Source organism: Fundulus heteroclitus, chromosome 4, assembly GCF_011125445.2.
Source record: "Fundulus heteroclitus isolate FHET01 chromosome 4, MU-UCD_Fhet_4.1, whole genome shotgun sequence".
NCBI classification, from domain to species: domain Eukaryota; kingdom Metazoa; phylum Chordata; class Actinopteri; order Cyprinodontiformes; family Fundulidae; genus Fundulus; species Fundulus heteroclitus.
The window spans coordinates 20854789-20878349 of NC_046364.1; the positions used below are offsets into that span (position 1 = coordinate 20854789).

At 43.2% G+C, this 23561-nt stretch overlaps 1 protein-coding gene across 4 annotated transcripts; it reads right to left on the minus strand.

The window, feature by feature from the left end:
• Positions 1–507: 507 nt before the first annotated feature.
• On the minus strand, positions 508–22608 carry zgc:123258 (PA_hSPPL_like and Peptidase_A22B domain-containing protein). 4 transcript variants are annotated; one of them, XM_036136258.1, is made up of 18 exons: positions 22403–22608; positions 20028–20138; positions 19745–19927; positions 18034–18123; positions 17473–17606; positions 11168–11340; positions 10953–11049; positions 8893–8994; positions 8017–8098; positions 7697–7771; positions 7339–7395; positions 4704–4757; positions 4131–4230; positions 3793–3873; positions 3510–3670; positions 1630–1663; positions 1438–1498; positions 508–982 (listed from the first exon to the last, which is right to left on the minus strand). In XM_036136258.1, exons 1-17 carry the CDS (start codon positions 22460–22462, stop codon positions 1482–1484), a joined length of 1611 nt encoding a protein of 536 aa, XP_035992151.1. In that variant the 5' UTR covers positions 22463–22608; the 3' UTR covers positions 508–982; positions 1438–1481. The 4 variants fall into 4 exon arrangements, with proteins under 4 accessions (XP_035992151.1, XP_035992150.1, XP_035992153.1 ...); XM_036136257.1 differs by lacking the exon at positions 1438–1498 and having other exon boundaries at positions 22403–22607; XM_036136260.1 differs by lacking the exons at positions 1438–1498; positions 1630–1663.
• Positions 22609–23561: the final 953 nt, after the last annotated feature.

Here is a 23561-nt window from a genome sequence, read left to right on the forward strand (position 1 = left end):
GGTCTTCACCATGAGGTCTGTTCACTAATGTTTTCTGACAAACCTCCAAGGCCTTCACAGAACGAGTAGATATACACTGAGATTAATGTGCTTTCTGAAAGCAGTCACTAGCGCTAGACTTTATATTGGGCCATTCAAATAAAGTGTGCTGAATACATATGCGCGCCGCACATTTCAGATTTTTACTTGGTTTCATTTTCTTCCGTTTCACCGGTATTTGCTACTTCATCCCAGTCTGACACAAAAGTCTAAAAAAAAACGCAGCTACGTTTGTGGCTGTAATTTACCAAAATGTGAAGAGGTTTATGGGTGTGAATAATTCATTCACATGCTGTATACCAACATTGTGATACTACAAAGATCATGTGATTATTTTGGGGTTCTGAAAAAAAAAAAACGAAAAAAAAAAAACGTTCAAAACCCTTCCCTCTTTATAGTGCCCAGCACACAAAACATACTGTATAAAATTATACAATTACAATTTAAAAAAAAAAAACACACACACACTCAATATTAAGTAGGTTCTTTAATATAAGGCAAACAAAGAAGTCATATCTTACAAAAAGATTATACAGAACCCCCAGTTATCAAACTTATGTTACACTGCAGGTAGTTATTGAAACCCCCTCCCCTTATTCTGCCCATAACCAAATACCATAAAGTGCATTCCAATTTTCTGTTTGTTTGATCATCACCGAGGCAAATTCATTACGGTTTACTGCTAGTGAACACAACAGACCTCTTAACTACTATAAAATATTCTAATCACTTAAATGTCTTCTTTGCCTCGATCCAGCGCTTCCCAAGCTCCCGATCACGTCAGTTAAAGGGATTCAGAAGAGTCAGATTAAACATACTGCCTACCCTTGCTATGAAAATGTCAAATAAAGAAAACTTCATAAAAAAGAAAAAAAAAAGAAGAAAAAAGATGCAGCACTTGGGGCTCAGCAACTTTCCCCTACGGCACGGTCAGTTCTTCCCTCTACAATCATAACAGAAAAAAAAAAGGACAGTGTTAATAATTCATTTTAAGGGGTTGGAACTCACACTGTTGAGTGAGTACTTTATGTCCAACAGAAGACAGGCAGGGAAACTTAGCAATACCTAACCACAGGTATCACATCCAAAACCCATGCACTAGTTCTCCCACAGTAACTGCAAGCAACGGCATGCCAAAGGCTAAATGAACATGATTATTCCTGTTGATTGAAAAGGATGAGTAAATGCAGGAAGATAAGTAGTAAAAAAAAAAAACACACACACAAAAAAACGCAGAAACAAAGAGATGAAGTAAAAAAAGGGTGTTCCAGGGCCAACGACTTTTAATTCAAGCCTCCATGAAAGTGTGGCTTCAGATTATTTCATAGGAACTGGGGGGGGCGGAGCGTGGTGGAGACACCTGGTGGTCTGTTGATGCAAAACACCTTGATGTCCCACCTGGCTGTTTGAATTTACTGCTGGTATGGAAGCATATTTGCTTCTTAGCAGGACCCTGACCCTGGAAATCAGGAGTTAAAAAAAAAAAAAAAAAAGGAGCTAGTGAAAGAGATGATAAGGCACCGCGGTAAGCAAAACACTGATGACAGGAAATATGCAAAGGAAGGGGGTCTGGGTCGGAGGGAAGCACACCTGGCAGCAAAGGTTCCCTGGGTGAATCCAAAACCTGGTGAAAATTAATCAAAGTCAGAGTCACATCTTCCTCCTACTCCCCTCACACACATGATATATATATATATATATATATATATATATATATATAGCTACAACCAGACGTCCCACAGTACGGCAGTTAGTCTAAAAACCGCATCACGAGCCATGTTGGGTTCCTGGGATTGTCATTTAAATCAACCAACTTGACTCTTTGACCACATGGCTATGTACGCCTGCAGAGACCTAAAATTCAGCTTTGAGAGAAAGTATGCGTAAATCTAATTTTTAACCCATACAGACAATGACTGAGCTGAGCTGAATAAATGGCAAACTAAAGAAGTGGTCTGAAATTACTCTTCCAATCAGGCTAAAGTTATTCTTATGATGCAAGTAAGGCTGCAGTAGCTACCTAGGTGTTATAGCTGCAGGAAACCATGTAGCATGAAAATAAAAGTTTACGCTAAAGACAGTCTGATATACAGTTTCCTGGCCCCATAAATGGCATCCCATAAAAATCCCCTCCGAGTATCTCAGACATACTTTTGTTAACAGTCAAAAAGAGTGTGACTGCAGCTTTACGAAAGAGAAATATCTCTGTTTGTCCAAAGCAAACATGGGTCGATAGCACAGTCTGCAGACGTCCTGCTCGTAGGTATGCAGCACCTTTTTAAAGACAAATGGCTCAGCGGCAACCCACCAACAAACTGGAAGCTGCTTGTTTTGGGGGTTGTTGTTATGCGCAAGCTGCTTTGCAAAGCGCTGTCCATTTATGCTCCTGTTTAGCAGCAGTTGACCGTACGGTGCCTCGCAAAAGCATACGCACCCTTTGTCGAGTTTTGTCACATTACAAGGACAAACTTTAAGACATTTTAAAGGGATTTTATATTATTGACCAACACAAAGAACTGAATAATGGAAATGAGGAAAAGAAAAAAACATTACTTATACATGCTGAAATGTGTGGTGTGCATTTATACTGAGCCTCCCATTTTGCTTTAGTTACAGTTTGAAGTCATGTGGGGCATGTCTCTACCCAGTCTGAAAACACTGTAAAAATGGGAACTAAAACAAGAAATGTTCTTGAATTTAGTGTATTTGTCCTTGATTTTAGCAGGTAAATAAGATTATCTGCCAACGGAATGAGTATTCTGACCCGTAAAATAAGATAATTAGATATACTGCACTTGAAATAAGAGGATGGAGATAAATTGTTCCTATTTTAAGTGCAACAATCTTATTCTTGGCAGATCGTTTAAACTTACCTGCTCAAATCAAGGACAAATACGCTCATTTCAAGAAAACTTTACTTACTTTTTAGTTCCCTTTTTGCAGTGAATCTCAAGCAAAACAGCTGTATATCAGTCAGATTAGACGGAGCGCCTCTGTGAACATCATTGTTGGGTCTCATCAAAGATCCTCCACTGGACCAGGACTTTGGGCCACTCTAACCCAACAATGTGCTTGGATCTAAACCGTTCCACGGTCATGTCATGGTAGGTCTGCAGGTGGTGACCTCTGAGGCATCCACACAACAGCTGTATCTAAACAGAGAGTTTAGATACAGCTGTTCTTTATTCCTAAACTATATTACGAGCCATGTATCGTTTTCCTTCCAGCTCAAAGTTAAGCTCTACTGCATTAATGCTGGTATGGGGTTCACATGAATTGCCCATAGGGACAAATAAAAAAAAAAAAAACTTGTCTAAATCAGAAAACTTTGTCTAACACATGAACAGCTGCTAGCATCACAACGGGGAGTTTTTACAGATAAAACATTAAATTGTTGGCAGGAAACCCCACAAACAATCCGAACTGCCAACAGCCCCGACGGACGATGCGGCGGATCCCGCTCTCCTCACCTCGTACGTGGTCCCTGTCCAGAACTGCCTCATCTCTCCCCTGCAGCCCGCTACCACGGCTGAGGTTATCAAGGTGAAAGGCACCAAGTAGAGCAGAGCCGGCTGGCCCATCCCCGACAGCAGCATCACCGCGAACGTCAGCACCATCCCCAGGAGATAGGCTGCCAGGAGAGAGCAGGATGGACAGAAAAAAACAACATAAAGGCAAAAAAAAAAAAGAGAGACAGTCTCAGATAAACTGGCTGCGTTTTAGCGCTAAAACGGAGGGGAGAAGGAAAATTACCAAAGCAGCAGCTGATGAAGTACACCTTCCTTCTGCTGTTGATCCAAACATCAAACCTGCTGCAATAGGCCACCAGGAGACCTGTTGGGAGAACGAGATAAACAACTAGCACCCAGCGGTGAATTCTGAAACATGGGAGTAGAAGGCTGCAACACCTGCTTCTTTTATTCTTATTTCTTTGACCTCAATAGGGGAAAAAAAGACATTCAAACTAGAGAGGTACTAATAGTTTTGGACCCAGTCCTTCGGGAAGCAACAGGAACCTAGAAACGGACGTTTGGTTTTACTGCAGCTAAAAGCAACGCACCGTTCCAGATGTTCACCTATCCATGGCTCACCTGGGACGATGATATCTCCGTAACCGAGGATGGAGAACTGCATCCCACACAGGTTCTGAGCCCAGGCGGAGAAGCGCGGGAGGCGCATCACCACGGGTATCTGCACGCACCAAAAACACCTTTAAAATGGCAACGCGGCGGTTTGAACGGAGCCAAACAGCGGCTGCAGCTTTCTGACTGCGATCTGTGCAGCTCCCGTAGGACAGCGTCTCTGTTTCTGAAGCCGGGGCCTCTGGTCGGTGACCAGCAACTCCTTTAACATGCTTTGCTGTTCAGCTGCCAGACCTGCGCTAAAACCACTTTACTTAAGCTCAGTAACTTTCTGTGAGGAATGTAGTGTTGCAGCACAGATGGAGAAAGTACTACAATACACGAAACACACAGAACAGTACACAAAGTAAAGCTCCAATACCAAAGACTCATCCCCAATCTGTGATTAATCATGCTACAAACATAAAAAAAAAAGAAAAGGATCTTTCTCCAGCTTCCACCCTTCCCCCTTAGTAAACCCAGGATGCAGCACAACAAGTGGAAAGAAAAGAGGAAGTGGATGGGTAACAAGTCAAGTCTTACTTTCTCAGAAGGAGCCTGGGGTTCAGCAGGGATCTCCACCATGTTACCTTGTGTCTGAGACAGAGCCCACCCAACCCCAGCGCACAGTTAGTACATGATTCCCCTCAGGGCATCCACAACAGCCTGGATGGTAGCAAAGCTGCTAACAGTTTGAAAGAGAACGCCGCCGAGCGAAGCGCTGAGCTTATTGCTCATGAACACCCGAGCTGGAAACAGCTGCACATGCATTCATATTTGCACTTTTAAGTCACAGCAAGGATGGTTTGTGTGGGAAACTGAGACAAAAAAAACAACAACTTCAAAATGGCATCAGAAAAAAAACACTATTAGCCCTATTTTATACCAGTATCATTTTAATATCAATGAGAAGTGTATTTATTTCAGTGATTTAATTCAAAAAGTGAAAAATATTTCATTTTGAGCCATGACTCAACCAGCTGAAGTCCACGCTGCGTGAATCTCCGCCCAAGTTCCTTAGTGGATTTGCTGCAAAATTCTCTCCCACCACACCTTTTCCTTCCACTCAACTTTCCTCGTACGAAGCGCTCTATGAACAGCAGCCTCTTTAACTTTGGCCTTTGTATACCTCCTTTTTTACAGGTTTTATCTGATATAATCATCCAAATGGCCAGAAATAAACAGTTGAAACCTATCACGTTGTTGGCAACATACATATATAAAACAAGTCTCACTTTTTGAATTTCATTACTAAAATAAATCAACATTTTGGCGATGGGCTACTTAACTGAGACCCGTGACGAGAGTTAGCCGATTACCTGAGGAGCTTTGCACACTGCACAGACGGACTATTTTAACACATGCTGCACCAGAGGAAACCTCTGTCGCTAAGAGCTCAACAGATTTTAGTTACTCTCATTAGCTTCGCCATTATATTTTGCCGTTTTCTGGCTGGAGGAGTTTGCCTTCAAGGGTTTCATCAAGAGAGGACGTAAGCTCAGCCCTAACCTGAACGACACAACCTGCACAGGATGCATGCAAGCGACAACGACTCAACGGCTATCCGAATATAGCCCAGACGGACTTCTGGACGTATATATTAGAAACTACTAAAGTTTTATTCAAAGATTTTGGAAGATGGCCACTCTGTCTGCACGACATTCAGAAAGAAAGTGGATCCAAAAGGAGAAAAAATCTCTTCTCTATAGTAAAGGCACAACACCCCTGATGGGGGATGCATTTTACATCCACACCGCAGAACAAGTAGGGCCCACTTCAGTTCTCTGCTAAACTGATACAGGTACACTGCAAAAATGGAACTAAAAAATAAGTAATATTTTCTTAAAATTAGTGTATCTGTCCATGATTTGAGCAGGTAAATAAGATCATCTGCCAATGGAATGAGTATTTTGACCCCTAAAATAAGATAATTAGATATACTGCACTTAAAATAAGACGATGGAGATGAATTGTTCCTATTTTAGGTGCTAAAATCTTATTCCATTGGCAGATCATTTAACCTGACCTGCTTAAATCAAGGACAAACACGCTAACGTCAAGAAAATTGTAATTACTTTTAGTTTCCTTTTTGCAGTGCTGTTTTAATGATGCGACAGAAAGTGCCAGAATGTTTGGAGTATTCTCCAGATGCAAGGAGCGCAATGTAACACGCCGCTGCCCCCGACTCCATTTGTTGCTGCGCACTGCAGGTAAGCTGGCTGAAAGACGCCTGGTTATCGGCTGCCTGGACGCTGCTCCCCAAGCACGGAGCCCGACTTGCTTATTCTACATTTTTGCACAACAGTACGGATCGATATCCAAAACGACAACAAATATGGTAGATTAAATGAATAGTTACCGCAATAATCTACACTTTTTGTTTTAAATAAAATGAATCAGGCAAGACTACGCTAGCATGTTTTTGTGTAAATAGATATGTACTCATCTTGTGTGAAAAGTCCTCAAAAAAATAACTTGCAGTTAAGTGGTACTGGTAAACTAAGAGGATATTTTTAAGTTAGTAACAATAATTTCCTGATAAGTATTTTGCATTGGTGGGGCTGTGCAACGTTTTTGTGCCGTTCTTCCTGTTTACCGTGGTTCCTTCTAAACATTTAACGCGTGTCTGAAGAACTAACATTTCACTTCCTGCTTCCAGACTCGGTGGGCCTCGATTATGCTGCTATAGATACTTTGTTAAAAGCGTTCAGCAAAAAATAAACCGTGAGCTTCAGGGGATGGTTTCGCTTTCAGTGGCCTTTTTTTTCCCCCAACCGTAACCACATATCAGGAAGTCTCTGCCAGAAACCCTTTGCCAAGGTAAACTTCTCCAATTCTCACTCGTTGCCCCAAATTCTACAGAACAGGACACAAATCGCCTCATATGGGCATCCGATTAGCGAGCAGTATGAAATGCTTGCGTCTGTGAGTTAAGATGACCTTTCTACTAATACTGTGAAAAATAATAATAAAAAAAGCTAATATATAAAGCTAAATATATTTATAATGTGGAACAGTGATAGTAAATAATAACCACCATATTAATTTTCACAGGTTGCATATGAAAATACAGACATAAAACTGGACTGGAGGTCAACATTTCTCCAATAATTTGGCAGTCTGTTAACAGAATTAGATGGAGCACCGCTGAAACCATCAAGCAGAGAAAAATAGTTACCTTCTCCCCGGTGGCGTCGGGGCCGAGAGCGACCTGCACCATGATGCTGACGCCATTCTGTCGAGAGGCAAAGAAATAGGGGGAAATTTACCCTAAATTTCTCATGAAAGCATCTGTGTCACAAACCGGCACCAAAACCTCCTATTAGGTCTCTGACATCAGGCTGACTTATTAATTTCTTCAAACTCATACTCAGATTTAAATATTTTAGATATCTATTCAGTGAGTGCCGAAAGTCTTGATACTTTATTCTAAGGAATACTTGAAAAACAACACATCTGCTTCCAATCAATCTAAGATGTAAATAAAAAGGAACACCGCTGTTTTCCTGATAAACTAAGCGCTGATTTGTACAAACCTTTGTGAAGAAAGGAGTTATGAACACAAAGAAGACATCATACAGCAGGAGGAGGCTCAGCAGAATCACACAGATCTGTCAGAAAACCAGACACGTGAATATGTATCAGTCTTAAATAAAGGCTGACTCCAGATCAGAGAAATCCTTAAACCGATGACCAGCTGCTAATGGCCCGGATAATTCACTTTGCTCAAATGCTAAAAAAGGTAAAAAACAATAAAAGGTAATAATCTACTCGGTGCTGCTCCAGAGCAAGCAAACAAAAAACATAAATAAGCCGATATAAGGCTGAGGCTCTAAATACAGCTGTGCGTATATACCTTGAAGTTGGAGAGTGTGATGGTCTTCATAAAGTTGAGGCAAAAAGCAAAGCCAAGCAGGTTCTGGAGGATCCAGATCCATCTATGAGGACAAAGCAGTTTTTTTTATCAGATATGAACCAAGAAGTCGGCATTCGGCAGCTGACAGGAGTCGGTCGGCTAAACCAGCCTCCACCGGTGTACCCAGCATGCCGGACAGGTCGCAGCGACAACACTGTTTGGCTGGGAAGCCGTTTTCTGACACTCAGACGACTATTTTAAGTATTCTGAACTTTTCCATCTCAAATACTACTTAAATAAAAGTTTATTGGCCGAACATATTAAAATGACATGAAGGATTTGACTGTATTTGATACAGATAGAAACATCTCTGCAACTGTGGCCTGAAATGATTCATTTACATTTACAAACTATACAGAAATCGGAAAAAAAGATGATATTCATAGTTCCTAAATCAACACGGGCAAGATTAGTGCACCTGAGCTTGTTTTCTGAATTCACAGCCAGCAGTGTGCGTCTAAGCGGGGATAATCCTGAGGTGCCTGCACAGGGAGGAACTAATGACACCTTCTACTGTGGCACATCATCCGTGGAGGCAGACAGCGAGTAAACCCGACTCCTTACAAGCAACCAAAGTTGGCAGAAAACGCATCAGTCATTGTCTACATTTATTAACCTGGGATTTACATTCACACGCAACAACGCAGACGCTGAGTTACGCGTTGCCTTGTGAGGAGCTCATCTCCCAACAAAGAGTTCCAGATTTCATTCTGCCTCGCTGCTAAAAACCCGTCCCCGGTGGAAAGCGGCAGAAAGAAAAGCTAAAATGGAGCAGATACCGAGCGTGGGTGTGTGTTTGGTGTGACATGACGGTACCTGTCTTCATTTCTGTACACTCCCCAGACCACAGCGACGCTAATGCACAGGGCAGCCAGCAGGATGGACCTCACTGAGAAGCTCTTGTTTTGCACAGAAAAGCTGAGAATGAAAACACACACACACACGCGCATCAGTGGTGCAGGATCTATCGGCTGGGGTCGCTTGGAATCTAGACTCTGAGACACAAGCTGAAACACAAACATAACAGCCTAACCAGCCGCAGGGCTCCGCGTGACACGCCCACCCCGTGAAAACACTGGCTGGGTGGTTCGTTTGGGGAAAAGGGGAGTGAATAACTGCGTAAATAAGGAAACAGGTGAAGAATTCCTTAGGTCAATCTTTCCACAGCAGAAACAACGACACGTTCAATTTGAAAATGTTATTATTAGGGCTGGGCAACGATTAAAATATTTAATCGCGATTAATCGCCCTGATTAATCGCGATTAATCGCGATTAATCGCATTGTATTTACAAACTCCAAGAATGAATTCAAAAGTAGTGTAAAGAGCACTTTTATTTTAATGTTCTGCTGCCATATGAACAAAAGTGTTGTAACATTTGTACCACTTATTTTATACTGGATATTTTCAACCCATCTATTGAATTTAGTGCACTACTTGATCTTTTCTTCATAAGAGAACAAGCACTGCAGCCAAAATATGGCCTTTTTTGACCTGCTGTATATTAGCCAGTCCCTAAGCTTGATGTATCATGAAACTGTTGACCTTTTGGGTTTTGTGGTTTTTATTTTATTATTACAATTTAATAATAATAATAATAATAATAATAATAATAATAATAATAATAATAATAATGTTATGTTCAGTGTTTTTTTGCTAATCCACCTCTTATATATTTCAATCCTTATGTAATTTTGTCTGTGTTGTATGCACCTGCCTGTTGCTTTAATCCTATAAATTTCCCCGTCGTGGGATAAAAAAAGGATTAGCTAATGTTATCTTATCTTAAATAACACTTTTTAATATATGTACTAGGTTCTTTCAAGGTCTTAATTACATGTTATGTGTGGGCTCCAGTAACATCCATCCATCCATCCATCCATCCATCCATCCATCCATCCATCCATCCACTGATCTACCTGGATGTTCCCTGGAGGACTGAAACGCCTCAGTCAGAGACGTCAGTCTATGGGTCTGTCGGGGCAGTGAGAGAAGTTTCGTCTCCTCTCTCCGTTTCTGGGGCTCGACGTTTTCATGTTTTTTCACGTGCTTAGATAAATTTGTTGTGTTTCCACTTAAATGAACCGGCTTTTTACAAAACATACAGCTTGATTTCATTTACGGTATTAAAATAAAGCCGAACGGTGCTACTTCCTCTGTTCATGTTTTTTCGCTGCTGCGTTCTCTCTCAGCTGTTTGTGTATTAAGTTTGTGTGAGAGCTGAGTGCGCGGGCCAGGCTGAGCCTGCGTGCTGATTGGCTGGCGCCGCTGAGCCATGTACGAGAGGGGAGGGGGAGAGTGCTGCCGTGACAGCGCGCTGCAGTCAGCGTGCGTGCTGACTGACACTGACTGAAAGCATATGAGCAACATGCGTTAATGCGCGATAAAATAAATATCGCCGTTAATAGTCTAATGAATTAACGCGAAATTAACGCGTTAACTTGCCCAGCCCTAGTTATTATCAGTTATTTATGTCATAAAAAAAACAAAAAAAGCTTCAGTTCTTCTGTGCCATCTCAACAATGCCGGAAACCCTTTGCGCATCTTTCCTTTGCGCAACTTATTTCTAGTCCTGCAAAAACAGGACTAGAAATAAGTAAAATGTTCTTAAAATGCGTGCATATGTCCTTGATTTGAGCAGATAAATAAGATGATTTGCCAATGGAATAAAATGTTTGCACTTAAAACAGGAACAATTCATCTCCATCACCTTATTTCAAGTGCTGTATATCTGATTATATCATTATAGGGGTCAAAATACTCATTCCATTGGCAGACAATCTTATTTACCTGCTTAAATCAAGGATAAATACACTAACTTTAAGAAAATTTTACTTATTTTTAGATCCGTTTTTGCAGTGTCTGATCTGTCGTACCTTAAAGTGCCGCAGCCGATTTTGTCCAGCACCGCGTCCAGGCAACTGAACAGCGCAGAGGCAGAAGCCAAGCAGAAGATGGCGATCATGATGTAAACTGTAAGAGAGAAACAGATTCCACCCGTAAAAAAAAGAAAAAAAAAAAAAAAAAAAAAAAAGGCCTCGTTTGGTTATTCCAATCGAGACGAACGAGCCGTTTGTATTGTCCCGCTCACCGACAACGTTATAGAAGAAGTACATGAGCACCAGCATCCCGCACATCAAGATGACGAAGATGACCACGTTGAGGGGGGAGTACAGGAAGACTCTGTTGCTGTCCCCCTTGCTGTCTTCTCCTCCTCCTCCTCCTCCTCCTCCTCCCCCTGCAGAGTAACTGTTAAAGCGCTCCCTGGTGGGGGGGAAAAGAGGCAACATGTTTGCACTGTGTTTGGGCTTTTCGTGTCTGCGGTGTTTGAGAATGGGGGAATACTGAGAAAAGGACAAGGCACGATCCAGGGTACTGTCACAGAACGAGGACAGCACCCCGTTGTGACAACCTTTATTCCTCCTGCCGCTAACACGGACCTAAACAAAAACCTGGAATAAACCAGCGCTTGATTTAATAGCAGTTTTCATGTGCTTATTGAGCAGGATATTATCCTTTTTGGAGTTTCGCTCCTAATACATCAACAGTGCGAGTATAAAAAAAGCTGGTTAGTTAGTCGGGCTGTCTGCACAGGTAGCCAGCCTCACCTTGTTCAGTTGTGTTTTATTAGTTTCCCACACACTACAACTTCCATTTCATCACTATGTACACTAACCAATCATGAAATATTAAAATAAATGCTGACTAAAATACTAAAATCTCAAGAATAATCTAATATTTTCTTAAAATTTTATTATGTGCCCTATTTTATTATGTTTATCTCAGTAAAATCTTTTGAAATATAGCAGATTTAGACTCCCCTGATGAAATCCAAATAACTAATTGACCTCATGCTGCTGGCATTTAGTGAAGGTATACACATTTATCTCTTTTTAGCAGGCAGGAATGGATTATACAAACCATCCTTTAAATGGTCCGCTGTTGATGTGGGTACAAACTGATGCACGACTGGTACCGATAATCGGCTGGCAGCTTTTTGTACATAAAAACGTTGGGTATGAACCAAAATCACAAAGGTACGAAACAATGAAACGGGCTGCAAGCATATTTGGGCCATGACTGTCTGTACTTTTTAATGGCCAGAAATATTTCTAAACAGCCAAATGAAATTTGTCCATGTTGGAGGCAAGATGAAAGTCTAGGAAGTAAAGACTTTTTGTCAAGCACCTTTCACAAAGTGATCACACAGCGCTGCACAAAAAAACAAAAACAAAATAATTGGTAAAAAAGAAGAAGATAAAATTACACAAAATGCAAAAACCCACATTCAACTAAATTCTTGTTTATAGTGTAACTCGCCCCCGTACCAGAGTTTTTGACCCCCCAATCTCATATTTGAAACATGTGCCGATGGGAGGCGGTGCCTGGCAGACCAGCAAACGTGAGGGGTTGAGGGCTGGTCGTGGTCTGGGCTACTAGTAAAAGTTAAATGAATGCTAAATAAACTTACCAAATGCTAAGCTACACAACAAATGTATTTTAATAACAAATGTGCAATAAACTGTCAAGATAATGATAATGATATGTAGACAGCGCTATTGACGAGTTGAGACCTGGTTGTCTAACTGTCACGCCGTCTGTTTACAGTCTGCGGTGCCTTCCTGCCAAACTCCCGCGCAACCACTTAGTCAGGTAGATCCTGAGTTGCTAAAGTTGGTACCCGAGTGTTATCATGACCTAAGGCAAGTCTTCAGCAAGACCCAAGCTTACTCCTTGCCGCCGCACCGGCCATATGACTGTGCGATAGACCTTCTGCCAGGCGCCCCGCTGCCGGCCAGTCGCCTTTATAATATCTCTCAGGCCGAACGTCAGGCCCTGGAGAAATATATTAAGGAATCACTAGCAGCCGGGCTGATCAGAGCCTTGTCTTCCCCACTAGGAGCAGGTTTTTTCTTTGTGTCCAAGAAGGACGGTTCCCTGCGCCCCTGTATCGATTATCGGGGTTTAAACGCCATTACGGTGAAAAACCCACTCCTTTCTTCGGCCCTAGAACCAGTTCAGTCAGCCGCTATCTTTACTAAGTTAGACTTACGTAATGCTTACCACTTGGTGCGGATCCGCCGGGGAGATGAGTGGAAGACAGCTTTCAAGACTCCCCTGGGCCATTTTGAATACCAAGTAATGCCGTTCGGCCTCTGTAACGCCCCAGCAGTCTTCCAGGCTCTAGTCAACGATGTCCTCCGAGATTTTCTCAACGTGTTCGTCTTTGTTTACCTTGATGATATCCTCATTTACACTAGCAACCCCACAGAACATCAACGACATGTTCGGCTGGTCCTGCAACGCTTGCTCGAGAACAGATTATTCGTCAAGGCTGAGAAATGTGAGTTCCATAGACCCTCTGTGTCCTTCCTCTGTTTCATTCTGGAGGGGGGAAGGGTGCGGTCTGACCCAGAGAAGATCAAGGCGGTCCTCGACTGGCCGGTACCCGAGACCCGGAAGGAACTACAGCGATTTTTAGGGTTTGCCAACTTTTATCGTCGATTCATCCGGGGATACAAGAAACCTTTCACCTGGAATGCGCAAGCCGACTCAGCGTTCACTGACCTCAAGAGGAGGTTTTCCCAAGCACCTATTCTCATCCACCCTGACCCTAAGAAGCAGTTTGTGGTCGAGATCGACGCCTCGGACACAGGGGTGGGTGCGGTCCTTTCCCAGAGTTCCAACCAGGATCACAAGCTGCACCCTTGTGCCTTTTTCTCTCGACGTTTGTCTCCCGCTGAACGGAATTATGATGTGGGCGACAGAGAGCTGCTCGCTATCAAGCTCGCCCTGGAGGAGTGGAGCCATTGGCTTGAGGGGTCCGAGCAGCCCGTCCTCATCTGGACCGACCATAAGAACCTGGCCTACATCCAGACAGCTAAGAGACTAAACCCAAGACAAGCCCACTGGTCTCTCTTTTTCTCTAGTTTTAATTTATCCATTTCCTATCGCCCCGGTTCTAAGAATCAGAAACCTGACCCCCTGTCCCGCCTCTACTCACTCCCCGACTCTGAGAAGGAACCAGCAACTATTCTCCCTTCTTCGTGTGTTTTTGGAGTCGTCCAGTGGGAGATCCAGGACATAATCTCCCAGGCTCAGCTCACGGATCCGGACCCCGGAACTGGACCCCCCCAACCGAACCTATGTACCCAGCTCAGCCCGTACCCGTGTATTACAGTGGGCACACTCAGAGAAGTTCTCAGCACACCCAGGCATTCATCGAACCTGCACGGTTCTGGTGGCCCTCCATGTCCCAAGACGTAAAAGACTTTGTTCTCTCGTGTCCCGTGTGCGCTCAAAATAAGCCATCTAATCGGCCACCTGCGGGTCTCCTTCAGCCATTGCCAGTCCCAGAACGCCCCTGGTCCCACATCGCCCTGGACTTTGTCACTGGACTCCCCTCGTCACAAGGCATGACAGTCATCCTCACAGTTATCGACCGTTTTTCTAAAGCCTGCCACCTCATTCCCCTCAGAAAACTACCCTCAGCTCTCCAAACGGCCCAGCTCCTGGTCAAACATGTGTTCCGCCTGCACGGGATTCCCCTAGAGATTCTGTCTGATCCATCCATCCATCCATTTTCCAAACCGCTTAATCCCTCATGGGGTCGCGGGGGTTGCTGGTGCCTATCTCCAGCGTTCACTGGGCGAGAGGCAGGGTACACCCTGGACAGGTCGCCAGTCTGTCGCAGGGCAACACAGAGAGACAAACAGGACAAACAACCTTTCACACACACACTCACACCTAAGGACAATTTTGAGAAGCCAATTAACCTAACAGTCATGTTTTTGGACTGTGGGAGGAAGCCGGAGTACCCGGAGAGAACCCACGCATGCACAGGGAGAACATGCAAACTCCATGCAGAAAGACCCAGGGGTGTACTCGAACCCAGGACCTTCTTGCTGCAAGGCAGCAGCGCTACCCACTGCGCTACCCACTCTGCCGTGGCCCTGGGGGCCCGGTATACCCTTACCTCAGGTTATCACCCGCAGACCAACGGTCAGACAGAACGTTTGAACCAGGAGCTGGAGACCGCTCTCCGCTGCCTCACCTCACAGAACCCTTCGGATTGGAACAAATACCTCCCCTGGATAGAATATGCACACAATAGTCACGTCTCCACTGCAACCGGAATGTCCCCCTTCGAGATCTCCCTGGGTTATCAGCCACCACTACTCTCTGAGGACAATAGACGGGTCGCCGTACCCTCTGTTAAGGATCACATCGACCGCTGCAAACACTACTGGGTCCAGACCATTCAAGCCCTGAAAAACACTGCCGAAACTAACCGCCGATTTGCTGACCGTAAACGAGTCCCTGCCCCCAGCTATCAACCTGGTCAGCAAGTCTGGCTTTCCACCCGTGACCTCCCTTCTCGAGCCGCCTCACACAAATTGTCCCCACGCTTCACCGGACCCTACGAAATAACCTCCATACCCAGCCCCACAACTGTCTGTCTCCGCCTTCCGTCCCACTCCCGAGTACACCCCGTGTTCCATGTTTCACAGATTAAACCTGTCAACTCCAGCCCCTTGTGCCCTCCGGCCGAACCCCCTCCACCCTCCCAGGACCATCATGGACGCCAGATCCAACAGATCGTGGCCTCCCGTCGGCGAGGTAAGGGGTTCCAGTATCTTGTCGACTGGGTTGGCCGCGGTCCCGAGGATCGGTCCTGGATCCCTGGCTCCGCCATCCCGGATCGAACCTTCATTGACTCCTTCCTCTCCTCTCGTCCCTCCACGTCCTCCTCTTGGTCGCCAGGTGGCGACCCTTGAGGGGGGGGTGGTGTCAGGACTCAGCTGGCAGGGCCGTACAGCCTGTTGCCGTCTCTGCTCTGTCCACAGGTGGTCGCGGTTGGCTGGTGGGCGGAGTAGGCGCACCTGCAGCTCGTCAGCAGCACCGGAGCTGCACTATAAGATCTGCACTCGAACAGCGGATGGATGCCAGAGTGTTACCATTGTGGTATGCCTACCAGCTTCGACCTCTCGCCACTAGACTTAGCTCCCACGCTAACCGCCACACTTTGTGTCTCCCAGGTACCTCCTCGTGCTCCTTCGTCCATCCTCGAGCTCCTCAATCCTCCTCGTGTCTCCTCCTGGGATTCTCCCGTTCCTCTCGAGTTGATCCTCGCTTCTCGGACGTAAGGCTTTCCCGACGACTCCCTGGTTCCATCCGCTGTTCTGGATCCCTGGATTCTCCGGTGCTGCTCGGACCTCTCGCCTCGCTCTCCAGCTGCCCGGACACCTACGACCAACATCCAGCTGAGTCCACACTGCCGTCCTCCCCGGTTGGGTTATTGCACCTCGTGGTAAGCTTACGCTCCCCTAGTTACTCTACTTTAGGTTTTCCCTCCAAGAATTAATTGTCTTCCCTTACCTCCAGATCGACCCGGTTACCTGCTACCTGAGTTCTTGCCCGAGCCTCCTCCAGTCCGCAGATTAGCTCCGCCGCCTAGCATTCGCCTGTGTGAAAATAAACTCTTTAAAACTTACCTGTTGTCACCGAGTGTGTTTCTGCATGTGGGCCCGACATCTCAAGGCAAACATGACAACTATAAGGAACCCATGTATAAAATTTATTAGCAAAGAATCTGCTGATTTGGGAGTGAGGTACCCTTAAAACAAGAACCTTTTTTTAACCGCATTTATCCAAACCTGTAAACAGAGCATTGCTATAATGTAAACACAATGACTTAAGTTCATGGATCTTTCTTTCCAGTTCAGCTGAACACACAATATGTCGCCGTTGACAAATGCTCCTTAAATGGAAAAACAGGAACAAGATTTGACATGCGAGTCAAAGCCCAGAGAAGAACTGAATATTATAAAAAGGTTTTGAAAACCGGACTTAGGAGTTGGACAAGAAGAATCAACAGCCCGACTCATTTTTGTATGTAGTTCAAGAGGAAATATAATCATAGTCTCAGCCTTTTTGGTGTTTAAAGCGACAAAACCTCTGCAAAGCCAAACTCTAATCTTAGATAAACAGTGACATTGGAATAGGGTGGAAAGTCTATCCCACCGAGGGAATTAAAAACATATAGGATTGAATATCCTCTGCATAAAAGTGACAAGAAATGTCATTAAAAGACTGAATGATGCCAGCTAAAGGAAGCATGTAAAAAGCAAATATTAATTGACCTTTCACAAACACTTCCCTATTTCACAAACTGTAAACCTGGAGGAAATTTCGCTATGCTCCTTTAATACCAATAAGGTGCCCAACACCTGGTCAGGACTGAGTTTACTCCACTTAGGATACGCTGTAAAAAGTACGTAATGCTTCTGGAAATACTGACGTAACGACACGATGAACAGAAAACGTTTTAACGCTGATATCAACATCCACAAACGTAGCATAACTGCGTGAGAAGAACAAAGCTCTTGCTCTCACCGTTCACAGGCTCCGCTCCAGTAGCCACCCAGAGCCACTGTTACGATAGAAATCAGCAGCATGACAGCAATGTTCGGATCAATCTTGGAATATGGCGGCGCGAACAGCTTGGCTTGCATTCCTTCGCCAAAGACCTGAGGAAAAATAAGAAGTTAACAGATCTAGAGGCTCTGTAGCATTGGGAGAGATTACTAAATACACACCAGACAATTTCAGCAAATACGTTGTTAATACTGTAAATAATCTCATCACATTGATCCATCACCAGACCTATGTCTCTTAGGGCTCGTAGTAAAGATTTAAAGTAATGAAATAATCTTTAAGCAGAAGAGAGAATCAATCAATTGTTGGTAAAGAAAACGATGGAACATGATGACTCATGAAGGTTTGCAGTCGTCGTGCATTTGTGTTACTAACACCAGAGTCTTTTTGGTAAATCCTGTGCCATTTGTACACACAATAATATAACTGTAACATGACCAAATTCTAAATTTGCTATCAAGCTGGAAATTGAAACGTCTGATCCAATACAAATCAGAGGAAAAAAAGCAAAGCTCTTACCTGCTTTGCCGTCAGGAAGTCCCTATACCTCATGAGAGCCAGAGGAATGTGGACCTTTGCATACTCCGACTCATTGGCTGAAGGAGTGATCTGAGGAGCAGAGTTAGTGCACACGAGGCTGGTTAGACGGGAAGAAGATCAGGCTACAGGGTCAGCCAAGATCATCTGCTTAACCAAGAAACTAAAGTGCATTCAGAGCCTAAATTGCTACAATCAGTCATGTGTTGCTTCCTTGTTCCTGTTTAGGCATCTACGGTTCCTCACAGTGGCTTTCTATTCAAGTCTGACCTCCATCTGTAAATTGTAAACAAAATGGTTTTTCTTAAATTATGTGATTGTTTTCCCAAATATCTGCCTGACAACTACGGTTGTAGTTAGTGCAGCTCATACGGAGAAACCTTCACAGTCTCCATGGTGAAGGTGCGAAATGTTTACTTCTTCTCCTGAATCCTGATCTGAACACTTTTAATGCCAGAGTTATAGATGTTGGGAAAACTCCAACCATCCCCTCAATTTCTTTCTTTTATTATTTTTTTTCCTTTTTATTGGGGTTTTACTATAAACACAATCAGTCAGAACAGTTGAGGCAAACGCAGCAGTGAAAAACAGAACCGACAAAGGACGAGCCAATATGACAACACACAAAAGGACACAACCGGCTGACCTACCACCTAAGCCCCCCACCCACCCAAAGACCCAGCCAGCAGTCCAAAACCCATACTGTGTGCATTCTAGGAGACGGATGGCTGAGCTGCACCTGTATTCACCAGGTGTCTCATAAGGGGTTGCCAAGTTTTGTTCATTTGTTGAGATCCATCTTTTCAGATGCATCTTATTTTTTTCCAAGTGGATCGTATTAGTTATACCCTCTGACCACACCTGGGTTGTCAGCACATCCGTACCCTTCCATAATGTGAGAATTATATATATTTTTTGTGCCATTATGAGACCGTATGAAATAAAAGATTGTTGTGCTTTGCTTGTTTTGAACGTTTAAGATGCCCCGAGAAGAATGAGCCGAGGGTCTGGCTTGATCACATTCCCCATGAACTTAGACAGCATGTTAGAAATATCAGTCCAGAAAGAGTAACTCCTTGGGCACACTGCATAACTATGAAGACGGGCAGCAATAGAGGTTTTGCATTTGTCCAACAACCTCCGGATTCATGTTATGTCATTTTTCCCTAGAGACGTTAAGTATGTGTATAATTTTATCTCTATGCATGTGAGCAGGAGGGGATCTTAGTGATATGAAATTCATCTAAATTGCTGTTATCAACTCTAGTTCACTTGGTGGTCATTTCAAACAGTCATCTATCAGTGATTTGGGTTTAGTTGCAATATTTTTCAGATGTTTCCGCATTTCGTCCCTGATTTGCAAATACTGGAAGAATTTATTATGCATCAGCTTGAATTCCTGCAGTAATTGAAGAAACATCAGTTTCTCTCTTGAGGAAGATCGCTTCCTTCATGCCTCTTTCAAACCATCTTTGCTCTCCATCTAAAACCTGAACACCATTGTTATGAAAAAAAAAAAAAAATGCGTCCTAGATATAGACCGGATATAAAACATACCAACAATAGCTTCTATATTCCTCTAGGCTCTGCAGGAACTGCAATATGAATGCTCAGTTATCCGCTTACAGGTGATAAATACTGAATGTTTAACCACCGTACATGAAAAGTGGACAAACCAATCTCGAGGACTTACCAGTGTTGTGTTGCTGACAATGAGCAGCGCCGTAGCACCGAGGCTCTGGGCAACAAGAGCCTTCTGGCTGAAGTCACAGTCCCCCCTCATCACCGCCATCGCTTTGCCCTTAACCACATCTGGAAGGACTCCTGAGGCGTTGCACAGCACGGTGGAGGTCCAGTTGGCTAACGGGAACGCCGTCTGCAAACACCGAACAGATAGTGTAAGGAGCCACGCGAGGACGGCGTTTCCAGAACTGGAAAAAAATAAAAATACGATGCTTAGCGGAGTGAAAACTTACAGCAGTGTCGAGCGTTTCTGGAAGAGGCGTCCAGGAGTGATTGTGGACGATACAGTATTCCCTGACTAAGCTTCCATTTGAAATGTGCAAAACAGCCTCTTGGCAATTTACCTGTGGGGAGAGAAATATTATAGTGAATACTTCAACCTGAAGATAGCATGCAGCGATCGCCAACGCCCTCCAGACTAACTCTGACACTTGGTGACGATACGTACACAGCCTCCAAAATCAATTCCTCTTTTTTAAGCCGTGGTTTAAAAAAAGACAGGTTGGGGTGTTTGTGTTTATTTCCCACAGTAAAATATAGCTACAGCGATCAGAGAGAGTTGACTGAAGCAGCACAATTGTGACAGGGACAAGGCTACTTTACAAGACCGTCCAGAACTTCTTTAACCAGCATTTTATTTTCAAAAAAAGAAGAAACCGACTGATTAGTCAATGTAAGTTTTCTGTTTTAGAATGTCTTCATAGTTTCACTCGACATTCTCAAATACATCCTGGTAAAACAATACAAATGTAGCTTTATTGGAAAGTCTGAAATGTTATGTAAACAGAGCAGGCAGATTTTTGCTTTCAATCATAATAATAATAATAATAATAAATCATCTTTATTATAATTGCAACATACATTCCAATGAAATTTGTTCTCTGCTTTTAACCCATCCCCCCGGGGAGCAATCTGGGGTTAAGGGTCTTGCTCAGGGACCCAGAGTGGCAGACTGTGGGAGTTGAACCCAGGAGCTCTGGGACACAAGCGCAATGATCTAACCACTAGGAGGGGTTAAAAGTGCTGCAATTCAAAACTAAATAAGTTCATGGTAGACATGTATACACAGAATGCTTTAAATACATTAAATCAATAGATACAATCCATAATTTGTGAAGCACATAATTAATTGATCATTGAATGAAATTTTAACTCCGTATGAAAGAGAGCGAGTGTGTCCGTGGACGGTTGTTTGTCCTGTGTGCCTCTGGGTTGCACCTGCCCCTTTGTTGGACGAAATAATTCCACAAGGTTTTAAAATTCAAGTGTTAAGTAGTGAATGACACTTTTAACAACTTTTTGTGAAATTATAGAAATGCAGAGAATACATATCTGTAATCAATGTATGTACGCAATTCAAACAATTACATACATAAACATTTAATTAATGAGTCCTCATTTGTTATACATTTCATTTTGTAGCCGATAATTTATACACTAATCTTTTTTGATTATTTTACATATTTCCAACAGCACATTTAAACTAGTACATATATAAACATCTATTTGAAGAATTGTTCATTTGGTGGATTGTGGAAACAACATTATAATATTTGTTATTGATAAATGTATCCGTACCTACAAAAAAAAAACATGTCATTTTACTATAAATGCAAGTAAAAATACAAAGCATGTAAAGGATTTGCGAAAAACATTGAACCATTTTATGCTACAATGGTATTTATTATTTCAGTTATTAATTCAGAAATCTCCTGGCTACATCATGAGAGACTTTCAAATGGCACCATAGCTGAAAGAGACCCTAACATGTGATTGGTTAACCTGCACCTCACTAACAGTTAAAGACAAAGTGATTGGTTAGTCGTTGGACATATTGACCTACATTAATTATTAATGAAATTGGTGTTTCCATAAAAAATACAGTATTATGAAATAATTACACTTTGAAGTAATATTCTTTTAACATTTAATACTATTATAATTTTTCATTTACACATTTAAGGGTTTAAAACATGGCTTTTATAGTTTATTGGATTTTAATAGGCACAACGTTATTATTAGAATTTTATATAAATATGTAACGACTGTAATCTGTAACAACTTATTTACTTATAGAAATGTGGCACCATTACCCGTCAGTGAGGACGGTGTCTCTGATTTAGCTTTAGTCAGACTTGTCCCCTAGTTTGGAACAAAGTGAAATTTGTTGCTAGGAAACTTTGTTGCTAGGGAAGTGACGGCCATGGAAACTGAGGGAAATCCCACTCTAACAAAAATCCAACTTAAACCTAAATCTTGACGGCCTAAAATTGGATGATTTAACTTAGCTGTGACTACATTTCTGTTTATTTTCATTTTACATTTACACAGTTTAACATTTGTCCGTCAAAAAGCAACATGTCCAGCACAAAGCTCAGTTCTCGGTCTTGCTTCAACGAGGCTGACTCGCCAATAAATCAGGGAGCTAACGTCGGTTAGCATCATTAGCTTTTCCCCAGAACGTAATGCCTGTAGTTGTTTCTTTTTGAATACAGCTCTGCTAACGCACACATCGACCCTCTGAAGCGACCCAACCGTGAGCGTCAACGTGTTTTTGACAACAACTTCGCCGATCAAGCTTGTCAGATGCTAGTGCCTTTAAACCTACCTGTGATATCAGGGAGATGACGGACAGCAGCGCGACGGCGAGCGCTCCTTTCATCTCCATCTTTTCACACAGTTCCTAACTTCAGTGTCACTTGTTTTCTACGCGGTGCATGACCATTGCTGTTGGGTAAAACTCGTATCGCGAATGGCTGTTGTTTGCGTCGCCTGACTGCTGCCCGGGTACTTCCTGTATTTGCTTGCGTCACGTGACACGCCAAGCCATTTTTAGTTTCTGTTCCTCCCTACTAGTCGACGCTGACAAATCTCAGGGTTATTTTGAATTCAATGTCTTCAGATTGACGAGAAAGCCCTCCCTCGTTCCTCTTGCAGTATTTTATGAAAGTTTTCATGCCCTTCGAACTTTTTTCATGGTTGTATCCCATTGCGTGCACACTTCTATATCATATTACTGGGATTTAATTGCGATGTAAGAAAAAAAAAGCACACCATTTTCCACATTTTTAAAATATAAAATCTGACAATTATGGAAATAATTTGCATTCAGCCCCTTTTACTCTGATGCACCTAAATAAAACCAAGTGCAACCACATGAGTGAAGCACATCTCAGGAGAACTACAGCTGTTCTGTGAAGGCCTCAGAAGTTTGAGAGAGCATCAGCCAACAAACAGCCTCACGAAGACCAAGGGGCACAGCAGACGGGCCAGGGAGAAAGTTGTGGAAGCGTTTAAAGCACGTTTAGGTTAGGAGACAATATTCCAAGCTGAACGTCTCACAGAGCAATGCTGAACCAATCGAAGAGTGGTTGAAGAAACCAAGAGAGCTGACAGGTAAGAAGGGTATTGATCAATTAAGCAGCCCACGGGCCCATGGTAACTGTGGAGGAGCTGCAATGCAGACAACTACTGATTCAGTAACTTCTTGCATGCTTACCTATTACCTGTGACCCATTTTGCAACGTGACTCTGCTTTTCTAAATATTTGCTGTCTTTCAGGCCCTGACCGCTCACGTCTTTTTTGAATGCTGTACAATTTCTTCCAGTGTAATGTATGTTCCAATATTCCCACCGCAACATGATGCCCTATGATCTTAATCTGCAGATTATTATTATTTTTTCAAACTGGAACATCCGCAATTTAACTTCCGTCCACTCCCACATTTGCAGAAAAAAAGAGTACGTACGGAATATGCTACGTCCGA